General features: G+C 41.3%; 1 protein-coding gene across 2 annotated transcripts in view; it reads left to right on the plus strand.

Annotated features, from left to right (window-relative positions):
* Window positions 1-20984, plus strand: part of RPRD2 (regulation of nuclear pre-mRNA domain containing 2) — a 140242-nt gene that overhangs the window by 110330 nt on the left and 8928 nt on the right. For both annotated transcript variants that reach the window (XM_085850061.1, XM_085850060.1), the window contains exons 6-8: window positions 1640-1815; window positions 2302-2518; window positions 9890-10069. In XM_085850061.1, the coding sequence (XP_085706187.1) occupies window positions 1640-1815; window positions 2302-2518; window positions 9890-10069 (573 nt within the window). The remainder of the gene's footprint in view (window positions 1-1639; window positions 1816-2301; window positions 2519-9889; window positions 10070-20984) is intronic.

The following is a 20984-nucleotide window of genomic DNA, read 5'->3' on the forward strand; positions in this document are numbered from 1 at the left end:
AACAAAAAGAGAGGAGGGGAGGTAACGCACTAATTGCAACTAATAAAGAGGGTTTGGTTGTGTTGAGCTTACTGGGGAGGAAAAGATCATGGGTGGGATGTAAGTATGAGGTGGTGGTGTACTACCAACTTTTGAAACTGGAGGGAAGAGTGGAATTGAACTGGCTCCAAAAGGCAGTGATACAAACTGGTGGAAAGAGCCAGTAAGCCTGTCGTCTGAGTGTAGATGTGCTGTTAGCTAAACTTTTGGGAGTTTAACCATGACAGAGTTAATGAAGGTTTGCGTGCATCCTGGAGGAGCTGATGAGGGTTGGAGGGGCAGTGAGCTTACAACCAGAGGAGAGGCTGTAAAAACAGAATCCACTGACATGCTTGTGATGTGAGAGCAACTGACCTTATACTTCAGCTTCATTACAGGAGATTGCAAAAGTGGTTAGAGGTTTAGCTTCTATAGAATCCAGGGAAAAGGGATGTGAAGCCAAACTTTCTGCATGGTCAGCCCGGAAGGCTTAGAAGGTAAAGATAGTGAAATTCTACTAGTGGCTGACCATGGAAATAGGTGGGAGGGTCTGTTTGATGATCTTTCCAGAATGATAGGATAAGACTGAGAGATTTGCGAGGATTTAAATAAATGTCCCCCCCCCCCCAAATCAGACTGAAATGAAATTGATTTCAAATCCGCTTTGCTTGCCAGTGGGATGGGTTGCTGCATAAAAGAAGAGCAGGTTTTCCAAAACATAGGAGAGGTCATTTCTGCTGATTAGGAAAAATACTGGGTCCAAGGTGCTTCCTTGATACACTGGACCCTCTACTGTTAGAGGAGAGCTTTCCATTGATAGCAACACATTGACTGCATGAGTGAGGAAGTGTGATGCCAGCTATGAAGGAGGCCTTGTATGCCACAGGCAGTGAGCTGGTCAAGCAGAACAGGATGCCAGGCTGTGTTGATTGCCTTTGATATATGTCTACAGAGATGGTCCTGACCACCTGTTTTTGAAAGTATATTGTCCAACACTTGCTGAGAGAAGCAGCAACTTACCATAGTTGAACAACTGGGATGGAATCTAAACTGTTGGTCAGAGATCAAGTTGTTTAATACAATTTAACAAATAACAATAGGAAAGATGACATTGGCAGTGATTATGGTTTTTGTTACTGCTTTTAATTGGCAGTAAGCTTCCTAGCCTTTAGTTAAGAGAGGATCTGTTTGAGAGGGAGAATCCTCACCTTTAGTTGAGAGAGGATGCTTTTGCACCTTTCTTATGAATGAGAGTGATGTTTGCTGACTTCCAGGTTGATGGGAGTGAACCAAAAGCTAATGACAGGCTGAAGAGAATGAACAAAGAAGCAAGAGCAGGAGAGCATAATTTGAGAACATGGGCTGGAAGGAATATCGAGGCTGGACAGAACATTTATACATTTTAATGAATTAGTTTTTTAATTTTTTTTTTTTTACAGCAACAAAAAAAATTTCCTCTGAAAATGTCTCGCAACATTACTCCCACCCCTCCCCCACCTTTTTGTATCTCCGTTTTATAATTATTTTTGCTTGAGTTAAAAAAAAGTTGCCTTAGCAATGGCAAGCTATGGATTTGTATAGACAAGCCTTTTATGTATTTTTTTTTCTTTTCTTCTCCAAGATCGTACAGAAGGGAAGAAGTTTTCCAAGGACTTGGAGGCAGCAAACACACGCATGGCTGAGTTTTGCTCACAGTTGGATAAGGATGTGAAAATGAAGCCTACTCTCATTGAGTCCCTTGAGAAATCGGAGATTTTTTATGAGGCACAATACAAGGAAGTGAAAATTGTCGTCAATGTATGTTTGAGGCTCATCATCGGCACCTTGTCATTTTGTCACAATTCAGTGCACTCAAAATGCATGAGCTGTCACACACTGTAAAAGTTAAATGTCTTGATTCTATCACAAGGAGATGTATTTGATGTCTTGCTTGCAGTTAAATGTGTAGACCAGGATAGTATAGCAACTTGGATTTGCTATTCAATTGCAGGTCAATTTGGTTCACCTCTTCCTTTTTTTTCCTTAACTCACCCCTTTACATTTTCCTCTTCACTTCACTTCTTATATGCCCTGAAGTGTAAGCTTAATTGGTATCTACGTCTGAAAGTTTTCAGCAGTATCAATCTTCATGAAATGCATGAAGTTAAGTTATTTTCGAATCTCTGCTTCCACTCTGATTACCAATGCTTTCATCACCTTCTTTTACAGCATTATGATACACGTTTGTGAAAGGTTGTGCCATATCATGTTTGAGTAGCTGTTGTATTATTTGCTTTTCTCAAGGCTTACAAGAATTTTGCAAACCGTGTAAACAACCTCAAGAAAAAGCTGGAACAGGTGCGGGAGAAGCTCCTTGCTGAGCCTGAATCTCCTGTTCCGTCGCCGAGCATAGATGCTCCATCTCCACCCACCCCCGACTCGCTGACGGATGAGGCTTCTTCAGAGCCATGGCCTACAGTGGCCGCTGACGGTGTGACGGAGTCAGTGGTTCCAAGTGCTGGTGAGTTGTCAGTCCCACACCGCGTAGTAAAATAGGTGTTTTGAAAAGTGGAATGATGTTGGGTTGTATTTCTCTGATACATTTATCGTGGCATGTTGGATTAGGTTTTAAATGAAAGCCTATTTATAGTTTTCAATAAGGTGATGTCTGGTTTATTGGCAGTGACCTGTATTTAGACCTCAGATACTTGAGGTACACATAGTTAGGGACAGGAGTGGAGGAGCTGCTAATAGGATGTAGTGATGTGGAAAGGAGAGGGTGCAGGGTGGGGGATACCGGGAGGTTTCTTGGAGGGAGAGTGGGGGGCGTAGGGGTGGGGATCAGAGGGGGCATGAAGGGGTGTGATGAGGGTGGGGGGGTGAGGGAGAGTACTGACATGGAGGGATTTGACACCATGAATGGACGTGAAGGGGAAATTATTGTCGTGTTCACCCAACCTCTGCAAAATGAATGCCTCAGGATTCCCAGACTGAATAACCTGCGAACGACTTCAAGGGTGGGGTAGTGGTGAGTGTTTTTGGTTGAAGGCATGGAAGAAAATTTTGCTGTGAGTGAAAGAGGAGTCCAGATGAACTAAGTGTTTTTAGGAGTGAATAAGTTTTGGGAAATATGCCTTCTGAAAGAGAAAAGGAGATTTTGTTGAAGAATAATGAATAATGAAATAATGAATGAAAGAATAATGAATAATGAAAAACAATACAACGTTCCAATTCCTGATGGAGTAATAAGCAGAGTAAGGCATTTTAAAGTATATTTTGGAAGCTTTTTGTTTTGTTTTGTTTTGATATGAAGAGCTTGTTAAAGGAAGAGACATGTCTTATTCAGTGTAGGAATATTGGAAAGAAGAAGGAATAGGGAAATTTGTGACTGAGCATGGGATATAAGATTTTGTTGTTGGGGTTTTTTTTGGAGTTGAGTGACGAGGAGAAATGGATTGAGCTGAGGGATCAAAAATAACAATACTTGGGAGAAAATGAGCGAAAACAAGGCATCAAAATTGAAGAGAAATACAACCCGATGATCGCCAGTAAGCCTGACTTTACTCGAGACACAAACTGGACAAATCAACACACCAAGATACGATTTGGGACAGAAAAATTGACAAATAACTTGACCAGCAAAACAGGAATTAAAATAAAAACATAAAACACAAAAACTATCTGGTCTGGGGAATTTAGCTTGGCTGAAATGGAAGGAGCAACTTTGGTTCCCTCGCAACAACCGAAAAACCTTCAAAATCGGTACCGAAATCAATTCCGAAAGACATTATCCCATGTAAGGTTATGAAATTTGGCATGAATGATCTGCAGGTGATGCTCTATCAAATATATTCCGGTTTTTGTGATATATGGATTACTTTACCCACAGCGCCCCCTACAATTAGGGTATGCGCGAAAATTGAAGGCCCCCGAGCGACCAGGTGAGTGCATCGATACGAATGAAACTTTGCAGGTTCATGGTACTCAATGAGTAACTACAACATTGCCTCAGGACATATTGACCGATTTCGCTGAGGTCAGGGGTCAAAGGTCAATTAGTGCAAAAATCGATAATATGCGAGAGCTGGAGGTGCCTTCGCACCAAATGCTACTCCTCCGAGGGTTATGGTCGGATGGTCATGAAAATTCACACTAATCGTCTGGAATATATTGTGCACAAACGAACGAGCCGGATTTTCGATTTAGCTCTTTGTTCACCCACAGCACTCCCTCGAACTTTGGGGATTTCCGATTTCAAACCGCATTTTCGGTACTTTTCATTCAAATGGATACTGAGTAGTTATCAGTTGATGGAACTGGATGAGATTTGACATGCATCATCTTAAGGTGATTTCCTATCCGCTATATGACATCCATTTTGCTCTATATCTTGTAGTTTCCATGCTCGGTGACCCATCGCCGCCTACCGGCTTGTGCATATATATATATATATATATATATATATATATATATATATATATATATATATATATATATATATATATATATATATATATATATATATATATAGTCAGCTTGCTGACGTAATATAACCGTTCGATGTCCTCAGATCCGTCCTTCTGTCTGTCTCTGTCACAATTTTTATTTTTCTATCTCCTCCAAGACGTATCGGCTGATTATGTTCTAACTTGACACGCTGATAATACTTGTTTCTCTCTATAGATCGTCTGAGCCCTTTTTCGCATTTTTGCCTTACAAGTTCGCAAGGTTACAGGGTCATCAAGTGCAAAATGACCGATTGGTCGAATGGCCTATAAGGACGCATCGGACGGCGATAATGCATCGTGGGTTTCATAGGGATTATTATGAAGATTTAATTTGACCAACTAGTTTCTCGTTACCTCTGTCGTCTGGCCCTGTTTGTTGGCAACACGAGGTCTGCTGACTTCAACACGGCTTCGTGCGGTTATTTTAAGTTCACTTAAAATTCTGTTTTCACTTTTCAGTCGCAAAGGTTGATTAACACTTGGTTGCATCAAGTTTTGTGAAAATTGAATGTTTATATCCTCGGTCTGTGTGGAATGCATTGCCAAGAGGGGTAGCTTCCATGGACTTCCATCCGTTTCCATGCCATATAATGAGGCTGTCTTAAGTTCTAGTTAACCTCTGCCATCGAAGATCGGAGGTTACTGTTTTCACCCCTTTCTGTTTGTTTGTTTGTTTGTTTGTTTGTGAACAGTATTATGGAAAAACTCATTGACGGATTTTGAAGAAACTTGGTGGGGGGGTTATGTATGGTCCAAGGATCATGCCATTAGATTTTGGACTTGGTCCCCCCCCCCAAAAAATGATTGGAGAAAATTTTTTTTTTTTGCATTTCTACATGTTTTAAGTGATTTCCAACCCCCCCCCAAAAAAAAAATTGTAAGGGAAAATTTTTTTTTTGCATTTCTACATATTTTAAGTGATTTCCAACCCCCCCAAAAAAAATTTGTTTGAGAAAAAAAGATTTTTTGCAACTTTTTTTTCAACAAAATTTCGATTTTTTTTTTTTGCATTTCTGCATGTTTTCAGTGATTTCCAATCCCCCCCCCCCCCCAAAAAAAAAATGGAGAAAAGAACTATAACTGTCAGCACTGTTGACATTTAATGAATAAGATATAAGGTTCACTTGAGTGACCCAGCAGTATTAGCGGCAGAGGTTTTTCACTCTCCCGAGTGCTCCCCCTCTAGTTGATTTCTGTTTTCACGTTTGGGACCTTCTGGTGTAGCTACATGTTTAATGAAGATAGTTTTCATGCAAATCCACTCAGAAAAACACTTTTCTCTCATCCCACCCCACCCTCCCACACACACACACACACACACACACACACACACACACACACACACACACACACACACACACACACACACTCACACACACACACACACACACACACACACACACACACACACACACACACACACACACAGGGGTGGGATGATCGGGGGTGGTGGGTCGTTGGTGGAGCACACCTGCCTCCCCTCCCCCCCCTCTTTTTTTACCCCTCTATCCTTTTTTTCTAATTGAGAATTAAATAATTGTAAGCAAAGTAGATATACTTAAACAACATTGAAAGCACTAAACATTTTTCTTTGGGTGGGAATAAATATTCAATTGTATATCAAAATCTTCTTTCCCAGCAGTCTGCTTTGGATGGCTTGCAATTTTGAAACTCAGACACCATATTCTGTTTAAAACAGAGGGAACTGGAGGGGGAGCACTCGGTAGAGTGCAATACCTCCGCTGCCAATACTGCTAGGTCACTCAAGTGAACCTGATATCCTATTCATTCAATTTGACTTCAACAGTGCTCACAGAGTTATAGTTTGCAACTTTCCCTTTTACTTTTAACTTTTACATACTCAATTCATTCGTCATAACTAGATTCCTTGAGACAGAAATTGATTTTACGTGGGTATATCCACCTGAAGTTCCAAAATCAGCCGCAATAATAATTCTGGCATGTTTTTTGTTGGAAATCACTTGTAAAATGTAGAAATGCAAAAAAAAAAATCGAAATGTTAAAAAAAAAGTTGCAAAATTTTTTTTTTCTCCAACAATTTTTTAGGGGGGGGGTTGGAAATCACTTAAAACATGTAGAATTCAAATATTTTTTCAAAATGGCCGCCATAGCGGCCATATTGGACTTTGGACCAAGTCCAAAATCTAATGGCATGATCCTTGGACCATACCTAATCCCCCCACCAAGTTTCGTCGAAATCCGTCGAGGAGTTTTTCCGTTATACTGTTCACAAACAAACAAACAAACAAACAGAAAGGGGTGAAAACAGTAACCTCTGATCTTCGATGGCGGAGGTTAACAAACAGAAAGGGGTGAAAACAGTAACCTCCGATCTTCGATGGCGGAGGTTAATAACCATTAGGTATATAAAGATGATTATATAATGATATGAATAAAATAACAAGTCTGAAGACGATGATGGTTCACGAGCGGTATTTGACGATGGAGATTGTTTCAGAAGTCAAGGATGAGACAATGTGATAATGTTTGACTAAGTTATAAAAATGATCAACATGATGTGGTACGGGTGACAGGTTATTAGCTGCAAAATGTCGAAAACCCGGTTTCGTTCAACAACTTAAAAAATTTGACCTTTGCATAACCTTTAAAGGTCACAAAACAATGTTGTGGACATTAAAATAAGGAAAGAGGATACGTGCTATAGCTTATTGGAGTTAGTTCGTCGAACAAGGACGAAAACCCAGTTTGATTCCCACAACTTTGAAAATTTGACCTTTGTGAACTTTAAAGGTCAAAGGTCAAGGATCATGACCTTTGGTGCAAAACTTCCTCTGGAACATTCCAGGAACAATATAACGTCATATAGGTTATATGGCATTTCACACTCCTCAGATTATCCATACTTTGATGAAATCAGCGTAAAAACAAACTTGTAGGGGGTGCCACGGGCAAGGTGTTCGAGATGGAGAAAAATGGTTTCAAGACTTTAAGTGGGGAATGACCTCAAGATTATGCATAAAAAATATTGTCATCCCAGCTCTCAAAGTTTGTGCGGTCGTCTGATTTTTATGTCAAAATTCGAAATTTTCTAAGTTCATTACCTTGTGACCTTGACCTTGTATTGGGACTAAAATGAAAAATCGAGCTCCGTGGGGCTATGCAGGTGCCATTGGGCTAACCAAATACCGAAAACCCTACCAGATTCGACAAACCCCCGAGGAGAAGATGCAAATTCAAATCGGCTACCCCCTAAAAACACAATTCGCAATTTTCTAAGTTCGTGACCTTGGGACGAAAATGAAAAATCGAGCTCTGTGGGGCTATGCAGGTGCCATTGGGCTAATCAAATACCGAAACCCCTGCCAGATTCGACAAACCCCTCGGAGAAGAATTTTTTTTACGTCAAAATCGCAATTTTCTAAGTTCGTGACGTTGTGACCTTGACCTTGGGACGAAAATGAAAAATCGAGGTCCGTCGGGCTACGCAGGTGCCATTGGGCTAATCAAATACTGAAACCCTGTCAGATTCGACAAAACCCCTAGGAGAAGATGCAAATCAAAATCAGCTACCCCCTAAAACACACATTTTCAGGAAAACACAACTCGATCATGATGTAAACCTCCCACCAAAATTTCATCAGGATCGGATCAAAACCCACGGAGCTACGCTCGGGACAGACAGACAGACAGACAGACAAGCACAACAAGAACGAATATAGTGGTCACTTATATTTTTCGTGAACCAATAAATGAATCATTTACCTCCAGAAAATTGAGTTTTGTCAGGTTCATCCAGATGGGGGTTTAAACTTGAACAGGTTGGAAACGAGTCAGCACTCCATGGAATTTCAAAATCGTCCCATTCAAGGTTGTGAAATTCATTAGTTTTATAACCAATCATCATGTTATTTGGTTCATTTTTAATGCTAAAATTATATAACAAGCAGGAACATTTATCACCAAGTTGTCTTTCATGCGAATAAAAGGTTGTGTTTATGGATGATAGCGATAGAGATATATAGACGGGGGAGGGGGGGGAGAGAGAGGGGGAGGAGGGAGAGAGGGATAGCGGTGGTGGGGAGGGAGAGAGGGGATAGCGGTGGTGGGAAGGGAGAGAGGGGGATAGCGGTGGTGGGGAGGGAGAGAGGGGGATAGCGGTGGTGGGGAGGGAGAGAGGGGGATAGCAGTGGTGGGGAGGGACAGAGAGGGATAGCCGTGGTGGGGAGGGAGAGAGGGCAATAGCGGTGGTGGGGAGGGAGAGAGAGAGTTATCATTTATCTTACCTTTCATTTGACTTCTCATCCAACGTTAGTGTGTGAAAAATCTTCTAAGCACTTCATTTCATCATGTAATTTCCTTCGAACTGATGGAAGTTTTGTTTGGATTTCATTCATATTCTGTCATTCTTCATGATATTCATTGGCTTCATTTTCAACATCAGTTATGAACTTTGTTTTTGGGGACAGTCTGTCAGAAAAAAACGAATTATTAATCGTATAGTGATTTGTTTCTGTCTAAAACAACAAATAATGAATCAGTTGAAACATAATTCACTTTTCCTCTTGTGAAAAGGATTGATCTGCAAGGTCGGAATACTCCTCAACTGACATCCTCTGAATGAGACAAGCCGAACTTTGGGTTCGGCAATAAATATAACAAGTTGATGACAACACTGAAATGAGAAAACAATGGGTTTTTTTGGGGGTGAGTCTCTCAAAGGAAAGGATGAACATTTTCCATCTTCTGACCAGCATTTTTGTCTCAGGCAAGGGAAAACTTCTGTGAAACTCGTTTCTCGAGCAGGCTGGCTGATTTTAACACAAAAGATAACACTTGCTACAAATGATTTTGAGAAGAACTTTTATAAATTAATCAATAATGCTGTATTCAGAAAGATTATGGAAAATGTTAGGAGTAAACAAAACATAAGACTTGCTACATCTTGGAAACAAGCATCCGAATTGATTAATATACCAAGTTTTCAAAGGGATTTGAAAAATGAATACAATAACAAGTTATAAACATCATTTATATACAGAGGAGGTGAATATGAAAGCAATGGGGGCTTTTGATGATAAGGTTTAATTTAGAAAATAGTATAAACAGCCTCCCTTATGGACGGACACACACACACACGCACACACGCACACACGCACACACGCACACACGCACATACATACATACTGAAAGAACAATATGGGAGAAGGTTTAACGGGCTACCGTTGCCTTTTTAAATTGTGAATCAACTTTGAGAAATGGGACACATTACTGCATCAAACCCTCCCTCTTGATATGACTTTCATTGCAGGTATTTCTAAGGGGGTTTATTATTTTGCTTACAGGAATGGTGTTGCTGTTTGCATATTCTTCTTATTTTTTTTTTCTTCCTTTTTTACTCAAAGATAAAGAGGAGTCAAAGAAAGGGTCCCCTTTGCCCAGCGGGCAGCCAACTACCATGAACAGCAACAATGATGATGACAGCCAGCTTCGTCCAAGCATTGACTACCCATCTCTACCTGACCTGGACCTAAGCAAGCTGACCAGCTTTCTTGGCCCACTTACAGGCGTCACCAGCACTCAAGGTAATGTGTGCGACCAGTTTATCATCGACAACCCTTGTTTATCAATTTGTAGTTGGACCAAATGTTTTCATTCTTTACATGATAAATCCTTGCATACTTTTTGACTTTTAGACTTTTATGAATGTGCTTCACACGAACACTACTCCAACTAATGTGACTTCCTGAACTTTGCTGTCTTGCACATGCTTTTGCTTGCATCGTTTTTACCATTTTCAAGAGTATGTTGCATTTTATTACCATATTATCTTGTGTATTAACCAAGGCTTATCCCCGCTTTAGCAGGGAAAATGGCCTTAAAATGCTTGTTGTTGTGTATTAACCACGCTTTTTTATCGGCAGGAAAAAGTTAAAAGTCGGGGGTGTGGTTATCCACAGGTACATAAAATAATCAGTGTGAAAAACAATATTTTCCACAAGTGCTGATATGTTTTCCATATGACATTGAAATTTTAATTGTCCGTACTTCGGACACAAATACTAAATGCATTTTCAATCCTCGAGCACGTATCTGTTAAAACTCCACGACAAGTTCATTTTTCATGTCTGGGTAAAATGCGCATCTTCCGCTTCTGATCTTCTTCAAACCTTTCTCACTCTGAACAATTATTTCCTCATTCTTCACCATTCACATCAAAGTCCTTGTGTTAAGTCTGAATTTCTTACATGTCTGATACTGGTTCTTACAAGAGTTGCAAAACGTGATAATTTCACTTTTCTTTTAATGGGTGTGTGATCGACGCTTCACAGGCATGTCCATTTGATTGTAATGAAAATTGTAGTGTCATGAAAAGGTTGTTAACACCCTTTGATGATGACCCTTGATGAAGAACGTTATTTTAACGTACAAATCTTGTAAGTACCAGTACCAGATGTGTAAGAAATTCGGACTTAAAGTTTATGTACCAATAAAACAAGAAATACTGTCGCATTTGAGTTGATAATATTCTTTACGATCAAGTTATTGGACTTTGATTTTACCCCCAAAAGGTTTGACACAATTACAAAACAGACTTCAATGTTCTGATAATTTTGTGCTTTGTTTGGAATTCAAACTTTTCATTTCATGCTACTTAAAGTTAATGAACAAACGTTTTTCGTTTTAGGTTAGAAAATAAAATGATCAGTATTTTTTTTTTTTCGAGGGTGAAAAATGGTTAATACACCCGAAAAATATTTAATTTGAAGCCGTTGAATCTGAATGCTTGAAGTGTTGCACTCCAATGAGTGCCATGCCACTCTGTGGTTCATTGAGCCAGAACACTACTCACCCAGTACATTAACACAAATGCTCACATCACAAAAATTATAATTGGTTATTGAAAAAAAAATTTAAACACTCACCTTGCTATCAGTTGAGGCACAAACCCTCATTCATCCTGGTGGTTTCACTTAAATTTGCATGGCTCAAATACCCTTTTTCATCTCCAAGACAACTCTGAAATGTAACTGTACCAGATAATTTTGGCTGCACACGTTCGTGTTGTAAAAGTGACCCAATGCCCTTCTCCCCACCCCCTCCTCTCCTCCTCTCACACACTGGTACACACCCCGCCTTGCATGCACACACACACCCCTCCTGCCTGGTGCGCTCGGCGAACCCCTCCCACCCGGGTGTCAATCTCTGCGAGTGGCGAAGGAGGGATGTGGAATTGGAGTTGGGAGATGGGGTGAGGGATGCTGACTTGGAGTTGGTTGGGGGAGAGATGTGCTATTGGAATATTCCTCACCCTGTTTCAAAGAAATTCCCATTCAACAAACTGATGGAACAGGGTTTTCTTTTTTTTTTATATATATATATATATATATATATATATATATATATATATATATATATATATATATATATATATATATATATATATGTATATATATATATATATATATATATATATATATATATATATATATATATATATATATATATATATATATATATATATATATATATATATATATATATATATATATATATATATATATATATATATATATATATATGTATATATATATATATATATGTATATATATGTATATATATATATGTATATATATATATATATATGTATATATATATATATATATATATATATATATATATATATATGTATATGTATATATATATATATATATATATATATGAGTAGAACAAGTATTTGATACACTGCCGATTTTGCAGGTTTTCCCACTTACAAAGCACGTAGAGGTCTGTCATTTTTATTACAGGTACACTTCAACTGTGAAAGATGGAATCGAAAACAAAAATCCTGAAAATCACATTGTATGATTTTTAAATAATTAATTTGCATTTTATTGCATGAAATAAGTATTTGATCACCTACCAACCAGTAAGAATTCCAGCTCTCACAGACCTGTTAGTTTTGCCTTTAAGAAGCCCCCCCATTCTCCACTCATTACCTGTATTAACTTCACCTGTTTTAACTTATCTGCATAAAAGACAGCTGTCCACACTCAATCAATCAGACTCCAACCTCTCCACAATGGGCAAGACCAGAGAGCTGTCTCAGGACATCAGGGACAAAATTGGAGACTTGCACAAGGCTGGGATGGGCTACAGGACAATAGGCAAGCAGCTTGGTGAGAAGGTAACAATTGTTGGTGCAATTATTAGAAAATGGAAGAAGTTCAAGATAACAGTCAATCTCCCTCGGTCTGGGGCTCCATGCAAGACCTCACCTCCTGAAGCCTCAATGATCATGAGAAAGGTGAGGGATCAGCCCAGAACTACATGGCAGGACCTGGTCAATGACCTGAAGAGAGCTGGGACCACAGTATCAAAGAAAACCATAAGTAACACACTACACCCTCATGGATTAATATCCTGCAGTGCACGCAAGGTCCCTCTGCTCAAGCCAGCGCATGCCCAGGCCCGTCTGAAGTTTGCCAATGACCATCTGGATGATCCAGAGGTAACTCACATTAAGGTGAGTTATTTTGTAATAATACAATACTATTATGATACTAACACTTATTTTAATGTATATTTAATAATGCTACACCATTCCATACAAAGAAGCATGTAAAAAAAAATGCAAGAAAAGCTGTTTTCGGGTCAGTTTTTGGGAGCCTGGAACATGTCCCCAATTTCCCCATACGTTTAATAATTCCTCCAACACGAGGTTATACCAGAACGTATCCCCCACGTTGGAGAAAGTATATATATACATATATATACATATATATAGATATATATATATATATATATATATATATATATATATATATATATATATACATATATATATACATATATCACTCTCTCACTCACTCACACACACACACACACACACACACACACACACACACACACACACACACACACACACACACACACACACACACACACACACACACACACACACACACACACACACACACACACACACACACACACACACTGATGAGCCAAAATATTATGACCACTGACAGGTGAAGTGAATAACATTGATTATCTTGTTACAATGGCACCTGTCAAGGGGTGGGATATATTTGGCAGCAAGTAAGCAGTCAGTTCTTGAAGTTGATGTATTGGATGCAGGAGAAATGGGCAGGAGTAAAGACCTGAGCGACTTTGACAAGGGCCAAATTGTTATGGCCAGACTGGGTCAGAGCATCTCTGAAATGGCAAGGCTTGTGGGGTGCTCCCGGTCAGCAGTGGTGAGTACCTACTGACAGTGGTCCGAGGAGACACAAACCAGTGACAGGGTGTTGTGTGCCCAAAGCTCATCGATGCACGAGGGCAACGAAGGCTATCCTGTCTGGTCCGAACTGACAGAAGGTCTACTGTGACACAAGTCACAGAAAATTTTAATGATGGTCACGGGAGGAATGTGCCACAATGCACAGTGCATCACACCCTGCTGAATATGGGGTTGCGTAGCCTCAGACCAGTCAGAATGCCCATGATGACCTCTGTCTACCATCAAAAGGGTCTACAATGGGCACGTGAGCATCAGAACTGGACCTTGGAGCAGTGGAAGAAGGTCACCTATTCCGATGAGTCCTGTTTTCTTTTAGATCATGTGGATGGCCGTGTACGTGTGCGCCGTTTACCTCGGGAAGTGATGGCACCAGAATGCACTGTGGGAAGACGACAAGTTGGTGGAGGGAGTGTGATGCTCTGGGCAATATTCCGCTGGGAAACCCTGGGACTGGCCATTTATGTGGACGCCAATTTGACACGTGTCATCTACCTAAACATCGTTGCAGACCAGGTACACCCCTTCATGGTAATGATATTCCCTGATGGCAGTGGCCTCTTTCAGCAGGATAATGCGCCCTGCCACATTGCGCACATTGTTTGGGAATGGTTTGAGGAACGTTATGAAGTGTTTAAGGTGTTGCCCTGCCCTCCAAATTCTCCAGATCTTAATCCGATTGAGCATGCATGGCATGTGCTAGACCGACAAGTCTGATCTGTGGCGGCTCCACCTCACAACTTACAGGACTAGAATGATCTGCTGCTAATGTTTTGGTGCCAGATACCACAGGACACCTTCAGGGGTCTTGTGGAGTCCATGCCTCGTTGGGTCAGCGCTGTTTTGGTGGCACACGGAGGACCAACAGCCTATTAGGCAGGTGGTCATCATGTTTTGGCGTGTGTGTGTGTGTGTGTGTGTGTGTGTGTGTGTGTGTGTGTGTGTGTGTGTGTGTGTGTGTGTGTGGGTGTGTGTGTGTGTATGTATATATATATATATATATATATATATATATATATATATATATATATATATATATATATATATGTGTGTATATATATATATATATATATGTGTGTATATATATATATATATATATATGTGTGTATATATATATATATATATATATATATATATATATATATATATATATATATATATATATATATATATATATATATATATATATATATGCAGGTGTGGTGCAGAGAAGGAAACATCGGGGCAAGCACCCCTTGGCACTCACCTAGTAATGGCTGGATAAGATAACCAGGGAGCCACTGGTAAGCATGGATGACACACAAAAGATGTAAAGGAGAAAAAAGTAAATACTGATGTATTTGGTTTTTCTAATGGTGTGAACAATCTTTGGTGCATCACGGGTGAAGAAGGTGGTGGTAATGTTTCATCAGATTTGTGTGTGTAGTTTCAGAGAAGAAGGCAAATACAAATTTTGGAGGGCAACCCTGCTCCCCCACCTGTACACCCCCTTCGACCCTGACTTTTAATGCCATGAACAATCTTTGGTACATCACGGGTGATGGTTGAATCAGGTTTCATTGGAATTGTTTCTGAGAAGAAAGCAATTTGGGGGGGGGGGAGAGGTGGGAACCCCCTCCCCCTCCCCCTCCATAAACTCCCTCCGCAGAACCCCCTCAGACCCCAATTTTTTTTGAAATTATTTTTATTTTTATGTTTTTTTTGTTTGTTTGTTTTTTTATGCCGTGAACAAACTTTGTAACATCATGGGTGATGAAGGTTGTGGTCAGGTTTCATCATAATTGCACGTGTAGTTTCTGAAAAGAAAGCAAATACCTATATTGGGGGGGGGGGGTCACCCCCTTCAGACCAAATATATATATATTCTTACGGCCACGGGTACCGAGTGTATTATGAGCGGGTTTAATCCCCGTTTGTCCTCGGAAGAACCGGACCTGGGGCCACCGCTCACGATTAACTTCATGATACGGTGGGTTGCTTTAGAACCACGAACGCCAATCAGTTAACCATGAGTTCCAGTGTCCACCGTCGAACTATGCCGTTTAGAGGTGACGTGGCTTCCTGAATAGGGAGCGCGCCCTCGGCAAAGCACCAATCTTAAATCGTGATTAGATCTTAATGAGGGCGGCCGAGCGTTTAACCGCTGGTGCGTGCCGACTATTACAGGTCAATTTGTATGGTAATTACCTCCCAGTCTATCTAGGTTCGGACAATGCTGGATCAGTGGAAGGAAAGGACAAGCATGGACAGGTTGGACCGTCAACAAAGCAATTTATTTATCAGAAAATAATTTTTTTTAAAAATCAATCAAAATAACCATAAGCAAATAAATAATCAATTTGGCACTGAGAAAAAAAGGGACAAAGAGCAGATGCTTATCTCTATGCCTTAACAATTGAACACGAGACGAGGGTACCCAGCAGATCATTCGGGGGTGGGTGGGGGGGGAAGAGAAATTCAGTCTCTCTCATCAAATGGAAGTCGTCATACGTCAAATAAAAACGTCCTGAAATGTGTGAGCGTGCCTTGTCCATTGCCAGCACCCATCCTTGCCGTGCACCCACTCGTGAACTGGCTTGAACGCCAATCAACGTCACGTCATCACTCCCAGGAACCAGGGTCACCAAGAATCATGTCTGCCAAGAGCAGTTCTCCAGCAGAACGAGCATTAACAGTCTGTGCGTCACCCACAACCAGGAGCCACAACCGACAGATAGCTGTTAGGATCTGTGAGGAACTGTGAGAAGCTGTAAGGCGCTGAGGCTTTCACCAACTCACTGGTGTCGACTGATTGACTGGAACTGACTGAAATGCTCCCAAATCTGTCAGAACCGCAACCAGCTATTGCCAACTGACTGGTGGTTGACTGACTGGAAAAGCAGTCTGACTGACTGACTCGCAAAACTGGCCATCGCCAACTGACTCTCAAACTGACTGGTCTGACTGACTCCTAAAACCGTCTGATGCCGACTGACTGGAAAAGCCATCTGACGCTGACTCACTGACGCCAACTGACTCTCAAAGCCGTCGCCACCCGACTGGTCAAGAACGGACCTCTCGTCTTTTTATCAGCGGCCAATCTGGGCTGGCGCAGACTTCAGCCAAATCCACCCCACCCCATTTGCGAATTGTTGCCTGTGACAACCTGCCCGTCCCGAGACCATTCCTGGCCTACGACGCCATGCCTTTGGTGCTGGACGAACAGCAGAAAGCAGCCATTTGTCAGAATTACCGAGCGAAAACATGAAGCGCTCATAAAACGTCAACAACAATTATCACCTCGATGTTCAGCCCGATATGAAAAAGAGCCAGTTCGTGTCCATAGACCTGCTGAACGGGGTGTCAAACGTCGATGGAAAAAGGCGGGTGTCAGCTATCGGTGAAAGAAGCGGGTGTCAACGTCGATGGAAAAAGGTGTGTGTGTGTAGCCTCTGTTGGGCTAACGGCTATCTCACGTGCATGAATGTGTCTGTCGTGAAGAGAAAAAGGAGCTTTCCAGAAGCGAGGAAATCTATTCTTTACCCTTCTCAACTCATCACATTTAGAATCCCACCAGACATGGGGATGGGTCGATACTGGACATGCATTTGGGGACATAACTGTCTGAGGACCGAGATGTTTGTATGCATTCGTCGGATAGGACTCTGAAATCCGTGTGTGTGTGTGTGTGTGTGTGTGTGTGTGTGTGTGTGTGTGTGTGTGTGTGTGTGTGTGTGTGTGTGTGTGTGTGTGTGTGTGTGTGTGTGTGTGTGTGTGTGTGTGTGTGTGCTTTTTTTTTTCTTTTGTTAAAATGCCACGAACAAATTCGTACATGAATGTTGCGGCAAAATTTCATCAAAATCATAGTGTAGTTTCAGAAAAGTTGCAAGTATCTGTGGACGGATGGACGGGCGGTCTGATGGACGAATAACGTGCCATTCCAGGTGAACTAAAAATGAAGAGGTGTGTATCTGTAGGTCTCTCTTTTAGCTCTTGTGTATCCACAAAAGATGGGAGAGAGATAATGTGTGAGAGGATAGTTTTTTTATAATAGCATGTGAGAAAGTCTAAGTGTAAATACTGAAGTCTGATTCTTCTGGTGGTCTGCCCATGCAGTACTCTGCTCTGCCTTTCTTCTCATACACAAATCAGGCCAGGACTTCCCTCTGCACTCAGAAGAAACAGCCAACTCACAACCAGAAGAAGACCGTATGACCTCTACAGACTGACTGTAGAAGACTCCCTGTATTTCTTCTCCCTTTCTCTCTTTCTCTCTTTCTCCCTTTCTCTCTTTCATGAACCGTCAGACTCTAATGATCCTTGCACAGCTATTTAATAGATGCTTGGCGAAGGAGGAGTCCGAATTTGGATCAAAACACTCTGCAGGCATTCCTCAGTGCCCTCATTGGTGTGCAGATGCTTTCCTGAGAAGTAACCCTGCTCCTGTGAGGCTCCGAAGCTGAAAATGGCCTCATTCACCCCCGACCCAGTCACTCGATGAAGCTCCGAAATTAACATGGGGTGCGGGTTTCTGGGAGCTCTTTCCGGCCATGAACATGCACTGGGCACCAAATGAGGGTCACTGTTTAGTGGAGGGTCAGGTCTATCCAGACGATGTTGAATGGAACCTAGCGCAAACTTGCACTTCGATTTACATGCCATTATGTTCTGAACTCAATCATCCACCATGGTGGGTAATGGTCACTGTTACCTGATATCCTCAAAGGGCAGTGGTAAGCGTCTGGGGTGCCGACTGATCGTGGAGTTTGGTAGCTGTTGTGAGGTGAGTGAAGTGTTGTTTGTGTTGAGAAGGTTGAAGCTTTTGGAGTGGTTGAAGTGTTTGTGGTAAGGATGGCAAGCGTAGGTTATTTTGCGGATTTTTTGAAGGCCTTGTGGTGGTTGAATGAAGGTTGTAGGTGGTAGCGTTGTGGTTCAAGTATGGAGAAGGTTGAAATGAATTGTCCATTGGGGAATGGTTCCTGGTTTGAAAGGGGGTTTAGTGGCGTATGCTAATGAGGCTCTGTTGAGTTGCTTTCTGTGGTGTGCATGCTTGCATGAAGAAGTGGTCATTTGTGGTGGTCAAGAAGTGGTCATTACTGCAAGGTAAATTAAATATAATAGATAAAGGAATAGAGAATGGAATTAAAGACCTAACTAAAAGCCCTCACAATGCATCTTGTCCCATATACCCGCTAGACATGAGGGAAGGGCTAACTAAAATGAATACTAATTAAATAACTGCCTGTGGACTGCTATATGTCATGTGAATTTGCCTTGAGGGAGGGTTTCGCAGGACCGCAACACCTCACAATTCTATCTCGGCGTTCTACGGAGAATTCCTTGGATTTTATGGTGGAGTTTCTGTTCTGGTATGCACCGTCAACTGTGGGACCTTCTATAGAAAGGTGTGTTCTAAATCGTATCCAATCAATTGGCGGCCTGTTCCAAGTTGGGACATTGTTGAACAGACCAAAAATATTTTGGCTTCAGACCCTAGCGAGGTAACCCAGTGAGGTAAGAGAGAGTTGGCTGAGGATATGCTTGATAAAATATATAATAAAATAAGGGCATTAATTATCTTCAGATGGGGTGTTTTAATTAACCCAAACACCCAATTTTCACTTGTGCACTACCTTGGAGTTTTCTTGCAATGCATACAAAGTTTCAGGCTGCTCGGTTTCATGGTTTTGGAGTTGCACACACACACACACACACACACACACACACACACACACACACACACACACACACACACACACACACACACACACACACACACACACACACTCTGACACACTGACACACACTGCCTTTTATTTGTATAGATTAGGGTCCATGCCCCCATGGACGCAAGAGGATGACACTACCCAGGAGGAAGAAGAGAACAGTGTTGCACGTGTGTCCAGAAAAAAAGAGGAGCACGAGAGTCGAGACAGGAGAGGCTCGTGCACGAGAGGTTCAGGAGAGAAAGGAGAGGCTTGTGTACAAGGAGGACAGAGACCTCACTTGGAGGAGAAGCCGTGTATGGAATTGACCCAGTCTTGGATCACACTGGTTTTTTTTCGAGGGTCAGGAGGCCTCTAGCTAAAAAGGACAAAAGGGACCACATGGCCAGGTTGAAGGCCTTCTCATCGCTGGCCCTGCTTGTGTCCATTTGACTTGTGGGCACCATCGTTACTGGCTCTCGTCTCCCTCCTGGTCTAGACAGTGGGCTCCATAGAGTTCTGTGTCCACCCTGCGTATCACAGAGAAAAGGGAAGTCCCGCCTGCATTATTGTGTTGTATAAGTGTGATCTGTTGTGCCCAGTGGGTAAGGATTTGAGCTTTTAATTCGCATTCCTTGTATACAAGTTTGCGTATTCCCATTGTCCTCTTTGTGTCTTTTGACTCGCTTGGTTTGTTCTGTTTATGATAGCGTCTTGCCGATCCTCTTCCCTTTGCTTTTAAATATAAAAAATAAATCCTTTAAAAGGTATGAAAGCGTGTTTCCAGCCATTTGCTTTCCGTGTGTGAATTCCGTTGATTTTTGGCTCCTTTTGGTGACCTTGGAGAATGGAACGGGAAATAGAGTAATATTGAACGCAGTTCTTTTGAAGTCAGTTTCGGTCCATCCGTCCTGTGTCTGTGTTAATCGGCGTGGACAAGAAAATGTATTTAAATGTGGTGGTGATGGTAAAATGTATATCATAACTGAAGGTTGTTTGTTGGTCGTGGAGATGGTAAAATGTATGTACATATACAGTCTCCTGAAAGCACATACATACATACATACATACATACATACATACATACATACATACATACATACATACATACCATCTTGTACTAATCTCTTAAATTTTGCTTTAACTGGGAGATTAAATTGTGCCCCCCGTGACATTTGGTTCTGATCCCCAAATAATTTGACTTGCCTCATGCCCAGATATTTTTGCCTACATGTGCCGAATAAGAAAGAAATGCATCCAGTTATTTTTGAGTAGTGGCTCTGGATGGCTGCGGAGTCGTAGCTCTGGAAAAAAGATATAATCTTTTTTTGGTTAAAAAAAATATATATATATATATATATATATATATATATATATATATATATGATATAATCCCTCAGCTGGGCTAATGCCCAGCTTGAGGGTTAACAAACAAAGAAAGTGACCTTGGTACACTGAATCCTGTGGAGAGGTGGTTGCGGTCAAGAAGCTTGCTTTCTCAAAATGGAAAGCTCA

Source organism: Eptatretus burgeri, chromosome 12 (genome assembly GCF_056783735.1).
Source record: "Eptatretus burgeri isolate ZD-2024b chromosome 12, Ebu_testis_v1, whole genome shotgun sequence".
NCBI lineage: Eukaryota > Metazoa > Chordata > Myxini > Myxiniformes > Myxinidae > Eptatretus > Eptatretus burgeri.